The 23336-nt window shown below is 44.0% G+C and overlaps 1 protein-coding gene across 3 annotated transcripts in view; it reads left to right on the plus strand.

Moving 5' to 3' along the window:
- METAP1 (methionyl aminopeptidase 1) overlaps nt 1-19711 on the plus strand; it is a 90302-nt gene extending 70591 nt beyond the window's left edge. For all 3 annotated transcript variants that reach the window (XM_082243177.1, XM_082243175.1, XM_082243176.1), the window contains exon 11: nt 18748-19711. In XM_082243177.1, coding sequence (XP_082099303.1) covers nt 18748-18908 — 161 coding nt within the window. In that variant the 3' untranslated portion in view covers nt 18909-19711. The remainder of the gene's footprint in view (nt 1-18747) is intronic.
- Nucleotides 19712-23336: the final 3625 nt, after the last annotated feature.

Below are 23336 nucleotides of genomic sequence, written 5' to 3' on the forward strand. Positions count from 1 at the left end.
GCCAGAAACTGCCCCTGCCAAAAACTGCTGATAACAGCCTGTGTGCATGAACACGTGGGATAACATGCTGGGGAGTTTACTGGCTGTAGGAAAAAACGTCTTATGCTAAAAACCGCAGCTGGAAAAACGTCCATTGTGCATGAGGCCTTAAGTATGGAGGTTTCACCAGTGCAGTTTTGCATTATTTCAGCCAAATTTGGAAAGATCTCAGCAGGTCCGGTGGCTTGGCTTGTCCTTAACAGCTACTGTCCTTCCTATTAATGGGCCACTTTGTCTTTTTTTTTTTTTTTTAAATGGACATTATTTTTACTTCCCATATTTCATACCTGTTCAACAAATGCTGATAGAAAAAATTACATAAAGGTCAGAGTGTATTGCTTTGTGTAACCCTTAGCACACTGCAAGACTTGCAGTGAGATGGGGAGCAGTAACGCAATAATTTCATGTGCAACAGTACAGCACAGGAAGCATAGCCACATATTTCTTGCTTGAAAACTATACACAAGGTTTTTGCAATGTAAACTCTTGACTATCTATCTATCTACCTATATATATGTATGTATGTATGTATGTATGTGTGTGTATGTGTGTGTATATATATATATGTATGTGTGTGTATATATATATATATGTATGTGTATATATATATATATATATATATATATATATATATATATATATATATATATATATATATATATATATCTATATATATATCTATATCTATCTCCACTAGCTTTGGGAGGTTTTTTATGTTTTTGCAGTAGATTTCATTGCCTTTTTTTTTTGGTGGGGCATAATGATGGGGCATAGTTCTGACACCTGTGGCCAATGAAAACAAAATCGCTACAAGGAACTGCTGAAGCATTGCCCAATCAGCACAGGCCATCACAGAGCAATGAGTACTCCTCCTCCTTTTTTTTTTTTTCCTCTCTACCTCAGCCTTTCTCAACCTTTTTGCTCCAGGGGAACACTTGAATAAATAATTTGGAATACCTAGTATATTTAGCACTGTGGGCAGACTTTTTTCTCTGTCGCTCATTGACAGACGCAGACTTCTTGATTAATATCAGTAGGGTTATACTGCCCCCTACAGGAGTAGGACACTAGGCAGGAAAAAAGTTCTGGCCACACCTTTGGGCAGTCCCAGGGGGTATATCCTCTCTCTCCCTGCTATAGGATGTCAGTTTTTTTTCTGCCTAGTCAGGAGTAAGGACCTAAGTTCCTTGCTGGGATCTCTGGTCCTGGCAAGCTTTTTTAGATAAATCTTTTTTTTAGTTAGCTTTTTTTCTCCAGTTGTTCTTGTGAGATCTTCAAGCAATTATGCTGGATCTGGGCGACAGGCTGGATGTTGAGATCCAGTGGTCACCCCAGCTGGCCTACGAGCGCGTGCAGGCCCTAGCTCCGCGTTGGAGACGGGGACTGGCCCCGCGAGTTAAATGTCTCGCCAGGTCGCCTACGACCAGTCTGAGCCTGAGTCGCGACGTCCGTGTTGGCTGACAGCCCCACCACCTCAGTGGAGAGGAGTTCTGTCAGGAGTTGGCGCCCGCCTGTTCCGGTATGGTGAGTAGAATGTTCCCCCTCTCCCCCTGATGGGTTTTGGGGTGGACGCGGGCCCCTCCCCGGGATGGTCGGACCCTCATGATTCCGGGTTCCCCTCCTGTTACGCACCCACACCTATCTGCCCCCCTCACTAGTGGGTTACAGGCCACATATGGGGGCGGGGGGGGGGCGCCGCCGGTGTTGCCCTAAAAACGATCGTGCGGGGGGGGGTTAAATACCTGTGCTTTCAGGCCCATCTACCGATCGATCCGTAGGGTAGGCACACGGGGGTCTCCTGTTGGCACTGCGGACCGCACGAGGCCGCCATTTTTCCGCGGGCCGCGCAGGGCCACCATTTTGTTGTAGCCTTCATGTCCTCTGCATAGGCGGCGGCCATCTTGGTACACCCAGCTCGTCAGGCTTGAGAGCTGAGCAGCTGTAGGAGTTACTGAGGGCGTGTAAGGGGGCGGAGCCCCTCCCTAGACCCGGGAAAATCACTCCATAAAGACTTCCTGTCAGACAGCGCTGAGAGCAGTCCTGTTTTGAACTCTGGTGCATCAGGTGGTGAGCCTTTTGGGGGTCTCTCTTCTCTCTCTGCGGGGGTCTCGAGCACGTGACCACTGAGGAGCGCTGGGGGATTCTTTTAAAAAAAAAAAAAAGTTTTTTTTTTTTTCTTTTTTGCAATTTTTGTCATTTTTGGCTGACTGGTTCCCCTGGCGTTGCCATGGACCCTGCTGCACATGAGTCCCCATCTGATCCCCTCGAGGTGGCCGCAGGGCCCTCCGATTCTCCACTCACCATTGATGCGCTTTCGGCGGTCCTGGAGTCATTTGTGTCCCGGGTGGAAGTGGCCTGTCAGGGACGGGGGGCTAAAAAACGACCCCCGCCTACCCCTGTCTTTTCTGATGCCTCAGACTCTGATCCTGAGCCGGTCGCTGCTGCTGCGGGTTCCTCCTTTAGGATTGATGTCCCGCGCTCCTCTGACAGTGAGGATGATCTTCCTGCCTCTGCCATAGCACAGGACAAGGCACTGGTGGACGCACTGATTATGTCAGTCCGGGAGACCCTAAAACTGGAATTTGCACCAGTGGAGGCAGTTCAGACGGAAGTTGCCTTTGGCACTCGCAAGCCCTCCAAGGTGGAAAAGGTGTTTCCCTTTCCCAAATGCTTTGATATTATTAAAGATGAGTGGGCCCATCCAAAACGACCCCCTGGGATGCCTAAACGGATTGCTAGGCGCTACCCGTTTGAAGAGTCCCTCCTTAAAAAATGGACGGTGCCACCTGTGGTGGATCCGCCGGTTTCCAGACTAAATAAGGCCACGGTTATCCCGGTGGAGGATTCCCCGTCCTTTCGGGATCCAGTTGACCGTAGAGCGGAATCTGTGTCCCGTTCCATATTCTCCCTGCCAGGGTCGGCCTTAAGGCCAGTGTTTACCATTGCTCTGGTTTCACAGACATTGACGGAATGGGCCAAGCTATTACGCCATGACCTGGCGGGGAGAAGTCTCCCTCCTGCTGTCCCGGAGTTGCTGGAGCAAATAGTGCAGGGGCTAAAGTTTGTGACGCCGCACTGGATGCTGCCCCATTGCTGGGGCGTGTGTCGATCTCGGCGGTGGTCCTCCGGCACATGCTATGGTTAAAGTGCTGGTCGGCGGATCAGGCTTCCAAAAAAGCATTGACTGATCTCCCTTTTCAGGGGGATCGCCTGTTTGGTGCTACCTTGGATGAGATTATTAAGGATCTCACTGGGGGCAAGAGCACCTTTCTACCACAGGCTAATAAGGGTAAGGAACCTCGTCGCAGACGGGGACCTTCCTTTACAGCTCACAAGAAGTTTTTTCTCTCCTCCGGGGCGGGCGATAAGGCAAAGTCCTCCAAAGCCCCCCCGGGGGGGTTTTAGGAGACCCTGGTCTGGTAAGCAAAAATCCAGTCCTTCCAGACCTGAGGATAAGACCGCTTCAGACTGAAGGTGCGCCCCCACCCAGATCAAGGGTGGGGGGGTTGTCTTCGCCGGTTCCCGGACCCGTGGCTCTACAGTATTCAAGACAAATGGGTTCACGAGGTCATACGGTCGGAACACAAGATCGAGTTGCGATTTGCTTCTACTGGTGCGGTTCTTCCCTTCCAATATGCGACTGTCCCCGAATCGCCTAATGGCTCTGTTGGAGGCAGTGCAGCACTGGATGCAAATGGCGCCCATAGAGGGTGCCTATCTTCACGTTCCCATTTACGCAATACACCAGCGGTATCTGCGCTTTGTGGTGGGAGCGGACCATTATCAGTTTGTGGCGTTACCCTTTGGTCTCGCCTCTGCTTTCCCGGTCTTCACAAAAGTTTGGGCCCCAGTCCTGGCGTTGTTACGGCAGCGGGGCATATCGGTCCTGGGCTACCTGGATGACCTCCTCTTCTGTGCGGAGTCTCCGCAGGATCAGTGTCATACGCGGACTCTCCAAAAGGAGATTCTTCTCAAATGGAACTGGAATTCCGATTTCCTGGACAATCGGATCCGCCTGAGCGAGCGGACCAGGTAGTTTCTGGTTTGGGGGCCTCGGTCTCCGATGCTCAGTCAGGGGAAGCCCTTTCCGAAAGTATCCAGGTTATCGATAAATGTGTTGGAACTGAAAGCGATCAGGTTTTGCCTGGTTCACCGGACCGAGCATCTTCAGGGCTGCTCGGTTCGGATTCAGTCGGACAATGCCACGGCCGTGGCCTATGTCAACCATCAAGGGGACATCAAGAGTGTTCTAGCGGCCGTGGAAGTGGCCGGCATGTTTTGGGCGGAACAGTTTGTTCTGGCTCTGTCTGCAGTTCACGTTCTGGGTGTGGAAAATTGGCAAGCGGACTTTCTCAGCTGTCAGACCTTGAATCAAGAGGAATGGCCTCTTCAGACAGAGGTGTTTCACCAGTTGTGCCTTCATTGGGGCACCCCGGACGTGGATCTGTTGGCATCTCGGCTCAACAGAAAGGTGCAGAGGGTTGTCGCCCGTGATCCTCTGGCGGACGCCGCAGACGCACTGAATACTCTGTGGGGGCAGTACCAGCTGCTGTATGACCTTCCTCCTCTCAAGTTGTCACCGAAACTTCTTCGCAGGATAGAGGCGGAGGGAATTCCAGTCATCCTTGTGACTCCGGATTGACCTCATCGGGCCTAATATGCCGTCTTGGTCAGGCTGGTCGCAGACGCTCCTTGGCGACTTCCTCTCAGGGAAGAGCCGCTGTCTCAGGGACCGATCGTCCATCCTGCTTTACGATCACTGGCTTTGACGGCTTGGCTGTTGAGAGCCAGGTGCTGAAGAACAGGGGCTTGTCTGCTTCAGTTATCCCTACTCTGATTAAAGCAAGGAAAGCGACTTCCAGAAAGGTCTATCATCGCACATGGAAGTCTTATATCGCGTGGTGTGAATCCCTTGGGTTTCCTCCACGTTCTTACTCGGTGGCTCGGATATTGGCCTTTCTGCAACGGGGGGTTGAGCAGAAGCTGGCCTTGAGCACTATCAAGGGTCAGGTCTCTGCATTGGCAATCTTCTTCCAGAGGCCACTGGCTACTCATTCTTTGGGGAGGAATTTCATCCAGTGGGGTGCGGCACCTGGCTCCTCCGGTGCGCGCGCCCTTGCCGCCATGGGATCTTAATTTGGTGTTGTCGGTTCTCCAGAAACCTCCCTTTGAAAATATTAGGGAGATTCCCTTGCTTACCTTATCACAGAAGGTGGCCTTTTTGGTGGCTATCACTTCTGCACGCAGGGTGTCGGAACTGGCCGCATTGTCCTGTCGTTCCCCATATCTGGTGGTTCATAGGGATAAGGTGGTTCTTCGTCCGAATCCATCCTTCCTTCTTAAGGTGGTTTCAGAGTTTCATTTGAATGATTATATTGTATATTCCCTGTGTCCTAAGCCAAGTCATCCTCGGGAGTTTGCGTTACACTCCTTGGATGTGGTTCGGGTGATCAGGGTGTACTTGGCTACTACTGACTCTTTTCGTAAGGCTGATTCACTTTTTGTGATCACGGATGGCCCTAGAAAGGGGTTGCCTGCGTCTGCCGCGACTATCTCCAGATGGATCAGACAGACAGTGGTGCAGGCTTATTCTATTAAGGGTCGGGTTCCTCCGTTCCCTGTTAAGGCACACTCCAGTCGGGCTCTTAGTGCTTCCTGGGCCTTCCGCCATCAGGCGTCGGTGCTTCAGGTTTGCAAGGCGGCTATCTGGTCATCGGTTCATACCTTTACAAAATTTTATAAAGTGCTGGCATCGGCGCATGCCTCTTTTGGCCGCAAGGTTTTGCAGGCCGCTGTTTGAGGGGGACCATTGGTCTACCTCTGTTTTTTTTTTTTTTTTTTCAGTTGGGTCTCATCCTTTTGTTCGATGAGTCCTTGATGCTTCTGGTTGGCTCCGGTTGGGCCTTCTGGATTGGATTTTTATTTGTTATCCCACCCCTCATTTGTGGCACTGCTTTGGGACGTCCCTACTGATATTAATCAAGAAGTCTGCGTCTGTCAATGAGCGTCAGAGAAAACTGGATTTTTGACTTACTGTAAAATCCTTTTCTCTTAAGCTCATTGACAGACGCAGTACCCGCCCCTCTATTTTGAGTTGGGTTTAATTCTCTGTCACTGCTTTGTTACATAACTGACATCCTATTGCAGGTAGAGAGAGGATATACCCCCTGGGACTGCCCAAAGGTGTGGCCAGAACTTTTTTCCTGCCTGGTGTCCTACTCCTGTAGGGGTCAGTATAACCCTACTGATATTAATCAAGAAGTCTGCGTCTGTCAATGAGCTTAAGAGAAAAGGATTTTACGGTAAGTCAAAAATCCAGTTTTTTTTAATCTTGAAATTAATTTATAGAAAGGATACACAGACAGTAAAAGTTGTGGTGCCCCCTAAAATTGATCAGTACGAAAGTACCCCCTTGCATTGGTGGTTAGCATATGTAGAAGATTAATTCCTCATTGCCTACTGTTCAAGGAACCCATAGCAACCCTTTAGGTCAGCCTTTCAACCAGGGTGCCCCCATGTCCTGGGGTGCCTTCTGAGCTCTTTAGGGGTGCCTTTGGCCTAGAAAAATGCCCCAAGTTGTCCAAAAATTGTGAATATGCTAGGGGGTGGATCAAGCCTGACTTTTTGCTACACAACCACAGGGTTTTATTGTGCAACATTACAACCTTGACCACCATGCATGCCAGCCACGAGTGTCCTAAGGACTGATGAAGTCAGATCACGTTTGCACAGCTTCCTTGTTTGCCCCTTTCCTTATCACTGGAATTACTTTAGCAGAGTGAGGTTCCATTCACAGTAGTGAGATTTCAGATGTGACTTGAATCACCAATGGAAATCACATTGTTTTCAGTGGTGCCCATTCATGTCAATGTGACTTGGCACAGAGCGATTTTGGAAAAGGTTCCTGTACTACTTTGGTGTGATTCCAGCACAAATTTGACCCCATAGAATATTGCAAACCACATCTAAATTGCATCACATAATTGCACTGAAAATTAGATTGCAGCAGTGTGACCCTAGCCTGAGGAAGAGAAACTGAGGAAGAGTTAAAATTACTAGTTAATACCAGTGTGTATTTGATTTGTCAGAATAAATCCCCTCCAATGTTGGATGGTCCTACGTGTGTGGATGTTGCAGTGTTTAACCACTTAAGCCCCGGAGGATTTGGCTGCTAAAGGACCAGACCCCTTTTTTCAACTTGGCACTTCGTGACTTTAACTGATAATTGCTCGGTCATGCAATGCTGTACCTAAACGAAATTTACGTCCTTTTTTTCCCACAAACAGAGCTTTCTTTTGGTGGCATTTGATCACCTCTGCGCTTTTTATTTTTTGCGATATTAATAAAAAAAGAGCGAAAATTTTGCAAAAAAATGACATTTTCAACTTTGTCTTTTAAAAAATATCCAATATACTCAATTTATGTCATTTTTTTTGGCCAAAATATATTTAGCTACATGTCTTTGACAAAAAAAAAATCAATGAGCGTATTTTTATTGGTTTGCGCAAAAGTTATAGCGTCTACAAACTATGGTGTAAATACTGAAATTTACGAAGCTTTAATTTCTGACTGCCTATCTCATTTCATGAAGTGCTAAAATGGCGGGGCAGTACAAAACCCCCCCAAACTACCACTTTTTGGAAAGTAGACATCCTAAGGAATGTTCTGAGAGGCATGTTGAGCTCATTGAATATTTTATTTTTTTGTCACAGGTGTTTGAAAAATGACTAAAAAAATTTTTTTTTTTTTTTTTACACAAAGTTGTCATTGAAATGATATATTGCTCACACATGCCATGGGTATATGTGTAATTACACCCCAAAATATATTCTGCTGCTTCTCCTGAGTACAGGGATACCACATATGTGAGACTTTTTGGGAGCGTAGCTGTGTACGGGAGCCGGAAAACAAATCACCACCATCAGAATTTCAAAGGGCGTACATTTTTCATTGCATTTTCTCACTACCTATAACGGTTTAGGAGGCCCTGAAATGTCAAGATGCCACAAAACCCCCCCAAATGACCCCATTTTGGAAAGTAGACACCCCAAGCTGTTTGCTGAGAGGCATGGTGAGTCCATGGAATATTTTATATTTTGCCACAAGTTTCGGGAAAATTACAATTTTTTTTTTTAATTTTTTTTTTTTACACAACGTTGTCACTAAAAGATAAATTTCTCACACATGACATGGATATATATGTGGAATGACACCCCAAAATACATTCTGCCGCTTCTCCTGAGTATGGGGATGCCCCATGTGTGAGACTTTTTGGGAGCCTAGCTGTGTACAGGACCGCGAAAACCAATCAACACTCTCAGGTTTTCTAATGGCGTAAATTGTTCATGTCACCTCTGCACTACCTGTCGCAGTTTCGGAGGCCCTAAAATTCCAAGATAGCACAAAACCCCCCCAAATGACCCCATTTTGGAAAGTAGACACCCCAAGCTATTTGCTGAGAGGCATGGTGAGTCCATGGAATATTTTATATTTTGCCACAAGTTCCGGGAAATATATATATATATATATATATATTTTTTTTTTTTTTACACAAAGCTGTCAGTAAATGATATATTGCTCACACATGCCATGGGTATATGTGAAATGACACCCCAAAATACATTCTGCTGCTTCTCCTGAGTACAGGGATACCCCATGTGTGAGACTTTTTTGCAGTCTAGCCGAGTACAGGACCCCGAAAACCAACCTCCACTTTCAGGCTTTCCAAAGGCGTAAATTGTTGATTTCACTCCTGACTACCTATCACAGTTTCGGAGGCCCTAAAATTCCAAGATAGCACAAAACCCCCCCAAATGACCCCATTTTGGAAAGTAGACACCCCAAGCTGTTTGCTGAGAGGCATGGTGAGTCCATGGAATATTTTATATTTTGCCACAAGTTCCGGGAAATATATATATATATATATTTTTTTTTTTTTTTTACACAAAGCTGTCAGTAAATGATATATTGCTCACACATGCCATGGGTATATGTGAAATGACACCCCAAAATACATTCTGCTGCTTCTCCTGAGTACAGGGATACCCCATGTGTGAGACTTTTTTGCAGTCTAGCCGAGTACAGGACCCCGAAAACCAACCTCCACTTTCAGGCTTTCCAAAGGCGTAAATTGTTGATTTCACTCCTGACTACCTATCACAGTTTCGGAGGCCCTAAAATTCCAAGATAGCACAAAACCCCCCCAAATGACCCCATTTTGGAAAGTAGATACCCCAAGCTGTTTGCTGAGAGGCATGGTGAGTCCATGGAATATTTTATATTTTGCCACAAGTTCCGGGAAATATATATATATATATATTTTTTTTTTTTTTTTACACAAAGCTGTCAGTAAATGATATATTGCTCACACATGCCATGGGTATATGTGAAATGACACCCCAAAATACATTCTGCTGCTTCTCCTGAGTACAGGGATACCCCATGTGTGAGACTTTTTTGCAGTCTAGCCGAGTACAGGACCCCGAAAACCAACCTCCACTTTCAGGCTTTCCAAGGGCGTAAATTGTTGATTTCACTCCTGACTACCTATCACAGTTTCGGAGGCCCTAAAATTCCAAGATAGCACAAAACCCCCCCAAATGACCCCATTTTGGAAAGTAGACACCCTGAGCTATTTGCAGAGAGGCATGTTGAGTGTTTTGCAGATCTCACTTTTTGTCACAAAGTTTTGGAAATTGAAAAAAGAGGAAAAAAAATGCATTTTCCTGTTTTTTCTTCATTTTCCAAAAAAAATGAGAGCTGCAAAATACTCACCATGCCTCTCAGCAAATAGATTGGAGTGTCTACTTTGCAAAATTGGGTCATTTGGGGGGGTTTTGTGCTATCTTGGAATTTTAGGGCCTCCGAAACTGTGATAGGTAGTCAGGAGTGAAATCAACAATTTACGCCCTTGGAAAGCCTGAAAGTGGAGGTTGGTTTTCGGGGTCCTGTACTCGGCTAGACTGCAAAAAAGTCTCACACATGGGGTATCCCTGTACTCAGGAGAAGCAGCAGAATGTATTTTGGGGTGTCATTTCACATATACCCATGGCATGCGTGAGCATTATATCATTTACTGACAACTTTGTGTTAAAAAAAAAAAAAAAATTATTTTCCCGAAACTTGTGGCAAAATATAAACTATTCCATGGACTCACCATGCTTCTCAGCCAATAGCTTGGAGTGTCTACTTTGCAAAATGGGGTCATTTGGGGGGGTTTTGTGCTATCTTGAAATTTCAGGGCCTCTGAAACTGTGACAGGTAGTCAGGGGTAAAATCAGCAATTTACGCCATTAGAAAACCTGAAGATGTGGATTGGTTTTCGGGGGCGCGTACACAGCTACGCTGCCAAAAAGTCTCACACATGGGGTATCCCTGTACTCAGGAGAAGCAGCAGAATGTATTTTGGGGTGTCATTTCACATATACACATGGCATGTGTGAGCAATATATCATTTAGTGACAACTTTCTGTAAAAAAACAACAAAAAAAAAAGAAATAATAATTTTCCCGACACTTGTAGCAAAATATAAAATATTCCATGGACTCACCATGCCTCTCAGCAAATAGCTTTGGGTGTCTACTTTTCAAAAAGGGGTCATTTGGGGGGTGTTTGAACTGTCCCGGCATTTTATGCTCAATCTTATCCACACATCACCCACTCTTCTAACCACTTGAAAACCAAGCCTTTTCTGTGCCTTTTTGTTTACATGAAAAAATATTTTTTTTTTACTAGAAAATTACTTTGAACCCCCAAACATTATATATTTCTTTAAAGCAGAGGCCCTATAGAATAAAATGGGGGATGTTGCAAATTTTTTTGTCACACGGTATTTGCGCACAGATTTTCCAAACGCAATTTTTGCGAAAAAAATACATTTTTTTTTAATTTATTTCACAAATACACTATATAATTCCAATTTTTTTGGTAAAATTTAAAAGATGATCTTATGCCGAGTTCATAGACACCTGACATGACATGCTTTAAAAATTGCGCACGCCTGCGCAGCGGCAACAACGTACGTACATTTTTAAAAACTTTAAAAGTCTCTACAGGTTACCACTTTAGACTTACAGAGGAGGTCTACTGCAAAAATTACTGCACTCGATCTGGCGATCGCGGCGATACCTCACATGCATGCTGAAATTGCGGTTTACATATGACACTAGACCAACGCTTGCGTGTGCCATTGCGTGCAAGCACGGGGGGAAAGGGGGGGGGCTCAATTTTTTTTTTTTTTTTTTTTTTTTTTTTTTTGCTTTTTTATGTTATTTTGACACCTTTCCTTTAATTTTTTTTTTTTAAATCATTTTTATTGTTATCACAGTGAATTTAGATATCCCCTATGATAGCAATCGGTAGTGACAGGTACTCTTTTTTAAAAAAATTGGGGTCTTTTATACTCTAGATCTCTCCTCTGACCTTAATGTATCTGACCACGCCAAAATTGGTGTGATAAAATACTTTCCCAATTTCCCAATGGCCCTGTTTATTTCTGGCGAAAAAGAAGTCATGAAATGCTCGTAGCCTCCGGCATCTTAGGCCATAGAGATGATTGGAGCCATTCTAATCTTCAATTAGCTCTATGGTTAGATAACTGAACCACCGGCTGCACTCTCGGGTTAACCGGTGGGACAGGAGAGCCCGAGAAAAACCACGGAAGGCTTCGGAAGGCGACGGTGGGGGGGGGGGAGACCCCTCCCACTGCATGTAAAAGCAGTCTAGCGGCCAATTACCTGCTAGGATTGCTTTTACATGTTAGCCGACCGCTGGCTGTAAAAAACGATACCAAGATGATGCCTAAATCTGCAGGCATCATCCTGGTACAACCACTCAAAGTCCAGCAACGTACCAGTACATTGCTGGTCCTTGTTTGGCATATAGGTTTTTTTTTTTTCATGCAGCCTGTGGGCTGAACGGAAAAAAAGAGAACCTATCAGAAATCAGCACAGGAATAATGCGTAGTATTACTCATCATTAACCGCCCAAACAACCACCCACTGAATTTAATGATGGGTATACACGACACTATCCACGTATACCAAAATAGGATTTTAACTGCAGTGCTGAAATCAGAAAATCACCACAGCTGCTATCAGCAAAGGTATCCATATATGCTGAGCGCAAACACTGTTTGTGTCAGAATATATAAAATCAATGCGTGGTAGCCGACGAGGGACCTGCAAGAGAAACAGGTCACAAAAGAATGAAAAAACAAACAAAGTACATTAAAAAAAGTACATTAGGAAGAGTAGGACATATAAAATGACTGACACAACAAAAGTTTTTGGATTCTCATCATTAACCGCCCAAACAACCACCCACTGAATTTAATGATGGGTATACACGGCGCTATCCACGTATACCAAAATAAGATTTTAACTGCAGTGCTGAAATCAGAAAATCACCACAGCTGCTATCAGCAAAGGTATCCATATATGCTGAGCGCAAACGCTGTTTGTGTCAGAATATATAAAATCAATGCGTGGTAGCCGACAATTACCTGCAAGAGAAACAGGTCACAAAAGAATGAAAAAACAAACAAAGTACATTAAAAAAAAGTACATTAGGAAGAGTAGGACATATAAAATGACTGACACAACAAAAGTTTTTGGATTCTCATCATTAACCGCCCAAACAACCACCCACTGAATTTAATGATGGGTATACACGGCGCTATCCACGTATACCAAAATAAGATTTTAACTGCAGTGCTGAAATCAGAAAATCACCACAGCTGCTATCAGCAAAGGTATCCATATATGCTGAGCGCAAACGCTGTTTGTGTCAGAATATATAAAATCAATGCGTGGTAGCCGACAATTACCTGCAAGAGAAACAGGTCACAAAAGAATGAAAAAACAAACAAAGGACATTGAAAAAAGTATAGTAGGAAGGAGTAGAAGGACATATAAAATTACTGACACCACAACAGTTTTTGGATCCTTTTATTTTACTTTCTAACTGTTCCTTTATTTCTTGATTTGGGAGGGAGTGCGATCTTCTGCGATCTTCTCTTCCAGCTTGGGTCTCTCAAAATGTCGATGGACATCCAACATCCTTCGAGACCCTGTGTTTATGTGCCCTACACTGTGTCGTGCTGTACCCTACACTAATACTCCACTAGTGTATGGTAGCGCTCAAAACATTCCCCGATGCAGAGACCAGGATGGTCAGGACATTTGGGACAATAATAACGGGTGTCACGCCTAAATCCGCGCTTGCTACAGACACGACATCGTCTTTGGGGTCGTATTTGGGTAGGGGTACTCGGGAGGGCATAAGGAAAATGCCTCTCATGCAGCCGGCTCACTGCATCTGGAAGGGGAAGTTGGGCAGGCATGCCTCCTGGGTACAGGTAGGCAAGGATGACCGCTTCCTGGAATTCCCGGAAGGGTCCAGTTCGTCCTGACGCCTTGTATAGGACAAAGGCGTTCAGCATAGCCAATTGGAAAAGGTAAACAGACACTTTTTTGTACCAGCGTCTGGCTTTACGGGCAACTAAATACGGCGCCAAAAGCTGGTCGTTAAGGTCCACCCCTCCCATGTTAAGGTTATATTCGTGGACACAGAGGGGTTTCTCCATAACGCCAGTTGCCGTAGGGATTTGGACTGTCGTGTCTGCGTGAAGGGAGGACAGAACATAAACATCCCGTGTATCCTTCCACTTCACCGCAAGTAATTTGTCCGTTTTCAAGCAGGCTCTCGCCCCCCGACTAAGACGGGAATTAACAAGCCGTTGGGGGAAGCCCCGGCGATTAGGTCGCACGGTGCCACATGCGCCAATTTGTAAATCAAGCAGGTGACTAAATAGTGGCACGCTTGTGTAAAAATTGTCCACGTACAAATGGTACCCCTTTCCGGATAAGGGTGACACCAAGTCCCAAACAATCTTACCGCTGCTCCCTATGTAGTCTGGGCAGTTCGGGGGCTCCACAGTGCTATCTTTTCCCTCATAGACACGGAAATTAACTGTATAGCCTGTGGCCCTGTCACAGAGCTTATACAACTTGACCCCGTATCTGGCACGCTTGCTGGGGAGGTACTGTTTGATAGCAAGACGGCCAGTAAATTTAATCAGGGACTCGTCAATGCAGACAACTTGTTCGGGGGTAAACAAGGCTGCAAACCGCTGATTGAAGTGGTCTATGAGGGGCCGAATTTTGTGGAGCCGATCGTATGCAGGGTCTCCCCGAGGACGACAGATTTCATTGTCGCTGAAATGCATAAATCGCAGAATTTGCTCGTATCTCCCCCTGGACATGGAGGCAGAGTACATGCGCATATGGTGAGCTGGGCTAGTGGACCAATATAGCCGCAATTCACTTTGTTTAGTTATGCCCATGTGGAGGGAAAGGCCCAGAAAGATCTTAAATTCGGAAACCGTTATAGGATTCCAGCCGAATCGTCTGGCAAGGTGCGAATTTGGGTTGGCGGCGATAAATTGTTGAGCATATAAATTTGATTGATCCACAATAGATCTGAAAAGATCTTCCGTGAAGAACAGCTCAAAAAAGTTCAGGGGCGTAAAACCAGCTGTCTCCACGTGGATTCCAGGTTGGGCGGTGAATGGGGGAAGTACTGGCGCTGTAGAATCAGTGGGTTGCCAATTGGGATATGCCAGCGCATCAGGGAGGGCACTATGGGCTCTACGGGCCTGTCTTCGAATACGCGGTGGCTGCGGGCCACTACTTGTGCTAGCCACCGCACCAGCTTCAACTGCACTTAGGGGACTCGCCACGTCACCAGGTCTTACTGCAGTGCTGGTTGTACTAGGTCCAGGTTGTACTAGGCCGCTGGCGCTTGCCAGGTCGCCAGAAGGATGAGCGGCACTAGTACCCACACTCTGCTCCATACGAGCACCCTGCGATTCCTGCATTTCAACAACACCAGAATGGGGTCGGGTACGCCTGGGTCTAACAGGGACCCATCTGTCGTCGGAGCTGTCTGTCAGGGAGCCGCTGCCGTCATCTGGTTCGTATAATGACCCTGATTCTGCCGGTGAGGCTTCCCCATCGCTCTCACCTGACATGGTCATCATACTGTAAATAGCTTCATCACTGTACGAACGTTTAGACATTTTGGTAACTAAATTTACCCGTACAGTGATGCGACTCACAGGTAATAAAAGCACCTGGTTGTCGAAGACTATTTCAAGCGCTACCAAAAAAACTGCTAATGCTAGCAGGGATCAGGCCTGACTCTGCTAACACAGCGGTTTTGTGTCTTGTGTTTTTTGTAAGTGACAGTAATCTATTGATTACTACACTTACCTGGGTGAAAGGGTTAAACGCAGGTGCTGGCCGGAATCAGTGCTGATCGTGCAAACACCGCGTTTTGGGAACCCTAAACTATGGGGGCGCTAGTATAGCTCTGATCAGATCAGATATTGATCTGTTCAAACACTATACTAGAAATGGAAGTGTAGGTGCGTGCGTGCGTGTGTGGTGATCAAGGGGTTACTTCTAAACTATGCGCCGGGGATCTGGGGGGGGGTGGCGGGGACCCTAAACCTCCTTTGGGAAAGAAACTAGCTAGCTAGAGCAACCTCAAGTCACAATGACACCAATACAAAAATACAGTAAAAACAGTATATTATGTGTGTATTAGTGCTAATGTGACAGAGGGTGTAGGGGTTAACGGGATGTGATCAGGGGGGGATCAGGGGTTTAAATCTTTATTGGAAGGGGCTGGCGGGTATCCTAAGGATAAAAGGAACGGTGGCAAGCGCTAAACCTGGTCACAAGTCACACTTATACGGGTATATAGAAAATGCTATATACTGTATACAGTGTGCGTTGTGGCAGGGGGTGTAGGGGTGATCAGGAGGGGATCAGGGGATTAAATCTTTATTGGGCGGGTGGGGGGGACCCTAAACCTGCTTGGGACACAAACTTAGTCGCCTGCGCTAATTCTGATCACAATGACACTAATACAAAAATACAAAAACACAGTATATTACGTTTGTATTAGTGCTGATGTGACAGAGGGTGTAGGGGTTAACTAGCGGTGATCAGGGGGGGATCAGGTGGGATCAGGGGCTTAAATCTTTATTAGGGGGGGGTGGCGGGTAATTCAAGTGGAAAAAGGGGGGTCGCAAGCGCTAGACCTGACCACAAATCACACTTATACGGGTATATAGCAAAATGCTATATACTGTATACGGTGTGTGTTATGGCAGGGGGTGTAGGGGTGATCAGGGGGGGGTCAGGGGCTTAAATCTTTATTGGGCGGGTGGCGGGGACCCTAAACCTTCTTGGGACAGAAACTTAGTCGCCTGCGCTAATTCTGATCACAATGACACTAATACAAAAATACAATAACACCGTATATTGCGTTTGTATTAGTGCTGATGTGACAGAGGGTGTAGGGGTTAACGGCGGTGATCAGGGGGGGTTCAGGGGGGATCAGTGGGTTAAATCTTTATTAGGGGGGGGTGGGGGGTAATTTGAGTGGAAAAGGGGGGGTCGCAAGGGCTACACCTGTTCACAAATCACACTTATACAGGTATATAGGTATATGCTATATGCTGTATATAGTGTGTGTTGTGTCAGGTGCTGTAGGGGTTAATTGGGGGGGCGATCGGGGGTGAAATGTGCCTATCTAACTGTGTATGTACGTGCTTGGTGCTGTACTTACAATTAGATGTGCTCTCCTCTCACGCTGGATCCAAAAAGACCGTTGGGAGGGGAGGGCACATCTCCTCTAAGCCTGTGTTTACATTTCACAGGCTTAGAGGGAGATCTGATTGGGCAGGACCGATCAACAGGTCCAGACCAAAAATGATTGGCCTGGACCTGATGACTGATCGGTTCTGAACCCAATCGAGTCATCGGCGGGACCGCGGGTGCGCGCGCGCGCGCGCCAGAGCGGCGAAGGCTAGTGACGTACCGCTACGTCACTGCCTGGCCGGGGCTGACCGCCGCAGTATATAGTCGTGCGGCGGTCGGCAACCGGTTAAACTGTTTAGCTTTTTACATTTTAGAATGGGGTTCATCAAGATTGTGAATCAAGAAACACTGCTCTGTGGTCCTACGGAACCATGGTTGAGAGGCTGCTTTAGATGCTTGGCTTTTAGAAGTTAAAAAAAGCTTTGTTTTTTTTAAAGACAGTTGCATATTCCTTACGGTTTTATGAGGATAACTATTAGTAAAAATGCAAATGTTTAGTACAGAGATGTAAAAGCCATATTTTTACCTTGCAAAGTGTACAACAATTTATTTTACAGAACAATCTAAAAGCCTTTTTAAACTAAAAAGCAAAAATAGAACACATTGCAGCTTACTAGTCCTTGGATGTGGTGGCTGCATTGGTTTTCACTTTTCAGGCTAAGAACATTTTCAGCAACGACAAAAACCAGTTGATCCTACCAAAAATGCGGTGACCACGTCACTGTGAGCTGAAAAAAACAGGACCTTATCTTTTCATTGTGCAAAAAATTGAGGTCCCCCTGGAAGTGGGACTTTAAAGGCAATTACCCATCATAAAAAGTACACAAGTTTATAAACAGTATGAATTTATTCAAAACATAATCGTAACCTAAGACAAAAATTGTGATAGAAATATATAATTAAAAACAACCCAATTGTATACATGCGGCTATGAGCCTGCTGTTCTGGTGGAAGACGATACACCTCTCTCAAACGGGTATCCTTGAGAGATACTTTTCAAATACCTATAGAAGACAACCTCCTCTAACTGAGAATACTGCTGAATTTGTGACTACGGCGCCATCTCTCCCCCCCCAGGGACTTTCAGGGATCCTCGAGGGAACCACTGGGAGACGCATACCCCCATTAGGAATTTGTGTCACTTCATACACGAATCCTATGCAAACATCGACAGAATTCCATCAGTCTTGAGGAGTCCTTCCCTCTTGATCCCGACAATTGTTTTTATAACGATTTTGGCACTTTCCTTATCTCTGGATGTGCGACAACTTTTTAAAGGAGGCTATATGCATCCTCTTGAGCATAGGGAATGGGATACACTGATATTGACCTTTAAAAAAAGGCTATGTCAGAAATGTGTCAGCTCAAGGTCAATGTATGGTATATTTCATGCCCTCCACTTGCTCTTCCAGTGTTGCAACTTCATAGCTGCATTTATACAATTGGTTGTGTTTAATTATATTTCTATCACAATTTTTGTCTTATGTTATGATTTATGTTTTGAATAAATTCATACTGTTTATAAACTTGTGTACTTTTTTATGATGGCTAATTGCCTTTAAAGTTCCGCTTCCAGAGGAACCTCAATTTATTGCATGTACGTTATTAAAGATGCCGGCAATACCCATCTAGACCACAGTATCTGAACAACCCCATATACATATCTTTTCATTGTAATCTACAAATTGCATCAATCCATGATATAATGGTGACGATTTGTTTGAACTCCAGCCTGTGTGACAATTATAGATTCTTTACAGTAGAGCAGCAAGTATAGCCACAGTTAAATGGGAAGTGTTTTTTTGCAGGATTACCAGGTAAAAAGGTTAGGCCAGAAAATAAGTCTCAATTCACACTTGAAAGTACTGGAATAGCAGGCAGACTCGCGGCAAAACAGGGGTCACACAAAGAGGCAAAAAAAAAAAAAACATGGTGCAGCAGGTGTCGCTGCCGTTCCATTAGGTGTGAATGGAGCCGAATACCAAGAAACAGTTTCATGCACCCTTTCTGAAATTGCTTGTTTTAATGCATTTGACAGGTGGATGGCAAGATGAGACCTGGCCTGATGGTTGGACTGCTGTGACAAGAGATGGAAAACGGTCAGCACAGTTCGAGCACACCCTTTTAGTGACAGAGACCGGTTGTGAGATACTTACAAGGAGATTGGAAGACAATGGACGTCCTTATTTTCTGTCTTAGCATACACCTAATGTCTTTGCTAGTTGATGTAAATGGCATTTTTACATGAAAGGTACCTGAAGGAGATGTGGGATTTTATCACATAAGGTGTCTATGCCTGTTAATACAGAGCAAAAACACAGTACCGGTTGAAACAGTAAATGTGTTTAAAGAACTTAATGATGTTTTGAAAACCAGAAGGAAACCAAACTTAAGATGGCTTTTCTTCTCTCCTTTTTTAAATATCGGCACATGCCATTTAATTTAGGTTTTACCATTTTCCCCTTGATGTGTCAAATTTCTCCACACTGCCTTCTTATTTTTGTCTCATTCAGACAGGAAACACATGATGCCTCCATACCAGACTCTACTGAAAATGGTTGTATCCTACAGAATGGCTTTTTTTTTTTTTGGGGTGCTGCTATTTTTTTTCTTCACTATATATAACTAGCTATGCATTTCTATTTAAGACAATGACTTGATTTTTAAATCGAGCTGTCATTAGGCTGCAAGAGTCACATAGTTGGGAACACACCCATGATCGTTGCTTGATTTTATATCTATATTGGTAGTTTACCGCTTCATTCATAATGGTGCTGAAGAAAATATTAATTGAAACAGCTCATCATTGCTATAAGACAGACATACGTGAAAAACTGTATGTCATGCAGATAAGTGGAACTCCTTGCAAAAAGTTGAAATACCTATGTGAAATGTGTAACTGCCAAGGGATTTGTAACTCTGTTCAGCTTACCTTTTTGATTAACACACTATTTTCACATTTCATAGCTAGGCAGGTACATTTATTGTCTGTTTTGCAGCTTTCTATTATCTGGCTTGCTCAATAAGCAGTAAATCGGAAGCATCACAATATGCTGAATATGCCAAAAGCTTCAAATGTAAAATAGGAAACAGTGATGCCGTCTTCCTGGCGGTACGGTGTGAATTGCAAGATGGGCTAAACAGAATTACAGATCCCTTGAACATTAAAAAAAAAAATGCATATATGTGTTTATGTATCAAGCTTGGGTTTTTTTTTTTTTTTTGGAGTTCTGTTTCAATATGTTTTGTGTAAAATTGGTGCCTTTTGTAGTGAAACTTGGCTAACCTACTGTAGTTTAAACTTGTGATCATCTTGACTACTCAATTTCGATTCTTTGCGGCAAGTGAAACATGGTTGTTTATTTGGCAAACAGCACTGTATAACTAATTGCAAACAGTCAGTCTGATTACATTAAACAGCTGGATACTAATCTTTTTGGATGCTTTTATTTTCTAAATCATTGCCTTTTGCACTGTATGGCTGGCTCTACACAGTTCGAATCTCGGCCGATTCAGCAGGAACAGGCTGAGATTCGAACCGTCAATGGGCAGGCTGAATGAAGCAAGTTGATCGATCAACTTGGGTACAACCGCTTGTCGGAATTTTTTTTCGATTATCGCTAGTGGCTGCTATAGCCGCTAGGGATACACTGCCTTCTCCCGGCGGGGATGCTCTCCTCTGCCCCCACCGGGAGAAAAAATGTTCATTCCCCAGGCAACACTGCCTGTGTTAATGAGGGGGGAGGGACTCGTGCAATCATCTTTCCTGCAAGCCATGTTTGCAGGAAAGAAATTTGCACAGTGTATGACCGGGCTATTAACACATTTGTGCTTAATCTATATACTTTTAGGGCATTTAAGCACAGTAAATAAAAAGGAGCCCTCTGCTCACATAACGTGTGCCTCCTGAAATATTGGCTTTTTTTGGTGCACTGCACCGTTTTAGAAATTTGTAGAGACTGTGCTGGGTTGTATTTGATTAGCCTGATGCTTGCAGGTATGAGCACACATGGCACTTTTTTCACCTTGGACATTTTCACACACACATGTTTAATGCCTTTTTTCTTGCAGCACCTATGTGTATGTACCAACCTCTAAAAATTGTAAAAGGAGTTTTTTTTTTTTTTTTTTTTTCCTTGTTTAATTGCTTTTTACTGCAAAAGTAGGAAGATGTGCAACACCAACATCATTTCAAAATTATACATACAAGATCTTTGACAACTGTTTGCCAGGTTCTCGTTAATCCAACAGGAATGTTTCTGTGAGTGATATTTATCAGCTCAGTGAGTCTGTTGAAATGATGTATGTCCTTTCTTCAGTGTATGTTTGGCTTTTTGTTGTGTTTACCCATTTTTGTTTTATCTGGGTGTCTGGGGCCTGTTGTATACCTTGCAAGGTCCTTGTTTCTCTTGGAATGCATCAAATGTACGCGAACATCTACAGAAGAACTTGTTAGAATTTCATTCATTAAAATATTCAGAAATCAGGTAAATATTCACCTGTTTTCATCACATATTGCATTAAGGTCTGCCTGTTCCAAAGTTTTGATATGCTTTTCAACCAAATATTTGTTAAATTAAAATGTACTGAAACACCATTGCTGCAGATAATTTTGTGCTTTTCCTTTTTTTGGATTTTTTTTTTTAACTGTAAATTAATGCTATCTGCATTCGAATTGTGTATGTAACAAAAACGTTTAGGCGTGTGAAAGCTGCTATAGCAGACCTTTTCATTTTTGAAAGCATTACTTCTCAGGCTGTCATGGTTATCCAGCATCTTCAGTAGTTTTTAAGTCCCACACCTGAAACAAGTATGCAGATTGGGAGCTCTTTATTCATTCTGACTTTTCTCATCTGCATGTTTGTTCCAGATCAAAATATTGAAACCAGGTAACTTCTTCTATGGAGCACATTAGCAGCCTCCCTATTTCTTAGTACAGGTTTCCTTTTAATGTGGGTATATAATTAAAGGGCACCTTTACCCTGAGCCAATAAGCACTTATCTGTGAAAATAAAATATGTTAATTCTGCATTACAGGAAGAGTATTCCAGAACATTGGGTTAGGCTGTTGCTTTTCAGAGATTGGGTGGAGTAGAAAGATACAAGGACATCCCAGAATAACTCTCAACCCCAAGCATGCCTCAGTTTTTTTGCTATTATAGCGCAGACATCTTCTCTCCACTGTGAGAAATGCAAACTAAACCAGTAGCTTTAAAACATGAATTTTATTACAAAAAACAACATTTTAAAAGGTAGCTGTTATTGTACATAATAAATTTATTGCATGCGTATATGCACATCAACCACCAATAACAGTATAAATTAGGCTACAGACTGGTAGAAGATTCAAAAAAGCTGCCAGACCGGATTCACTTGCAGCTGTGTAGACACATGGTCCGTGCCCATCCATTTCAACTTGACATGTTTGGCGGATCTATTCTGCTTCTTCAGAAGTTTGTATTTTTAACATACACTGTAATATTGATGTCTGAGAGCAGGCTTAAAGTAGGATAAGACCCCCAAGCCCAGTTACTCATTTATAACCATAATATGTTCTATGCTTGTTAAATAAAAGCAACATCCATCTCTGCTTCCCAGATTTTCAAAATTCAGTTCCCTTGCAGAAATCCAAAAGGAGATGGACAAAGGATGCTGGCGGTCAGATAAGATCTCCAAAACCAAATATAAGGCAATGAAAAAGCTGTATGCTGGCGGACAGAATGGCATTATGTATCAACAGACAGTGAATGACGATGTTGGCTGTCCTCAATTTTGTGGAAGTTTTAGAGCTAAGTGGAGCCTGGGGACTCTCCTGCTAAACAGCATACTGACTTTTCATTGCCTTATCCTTGTATATTTGGTTTTGGAGATCTTATCTGACCGCCAGCACCCTTTGTCCATCTCCTTTTGGATCTTTTTTTTGGAATTCTGCAAGGGGACTGATTTTTGGGGTCTTATCCTACTTTAAGCTTGCTCTCAGACATCAATATTACAGTGTATGTTAAAAATACAAACTTCTGAAGAAGCGGAATAGATCTGCGAAACATGTCAAGTTGAAATGGATGGGCACGGACCATGTGTCTACACAGCTTTTTTTTAATCTTCTACCAGTCCATAGCCCATTTGACATAATTTATACGGTTACTGGTGGGTGATGTGCATATACGCATGCCATGAATATATTATGTACAATAATCGCTACCTTTTTTAAAACTTTTTTTTTTTTTGTAATAATTCTAGTTTTAAATAATACTATTATGTGTCTATACTCCCTCCCCCCCCCCCTTGTGATTTTTTTTTTTTCCTCCTTGTGATATATGTAGTCCTATGGCACCATTAAAGTCCCTATTGCCCCATGTTTGAGTTTCAGCAGTGCACCTGTGGGAACCCGACTTGCAGAGGAGATTCTTATGCGCCATTTTCCCATGTTGAGGGTCCCCCATGGTTGCCCTGTAGAATACTCCTTTTTTTTTTTTCTTTTTTTTTTTTTCTCTCTCTATATAGATTTGGATGTAGGTGCCTGTGTTTAGAATTAGTATTTTATATAGCCCTATGCAAAAACTTTCCATAAACCAGTAGCTTCCTATGTCTGGGAGACAACTTGGCCTCTAGACATCAGGGATGTTT

The sequence above is a fragment of the Pelophylax lessonae genome (genome assembly GCF_965119305.1).
Source record: "Pelophylax lessonae genome assembly, chromosome: 1".
In the NCBI taxonomy this organism is placed as follows: Eukaryota; Metazoa; Chordata; class Amphibia; order Anura; family Ranidae; genus Pelophylax; species Pelophylax lessonae.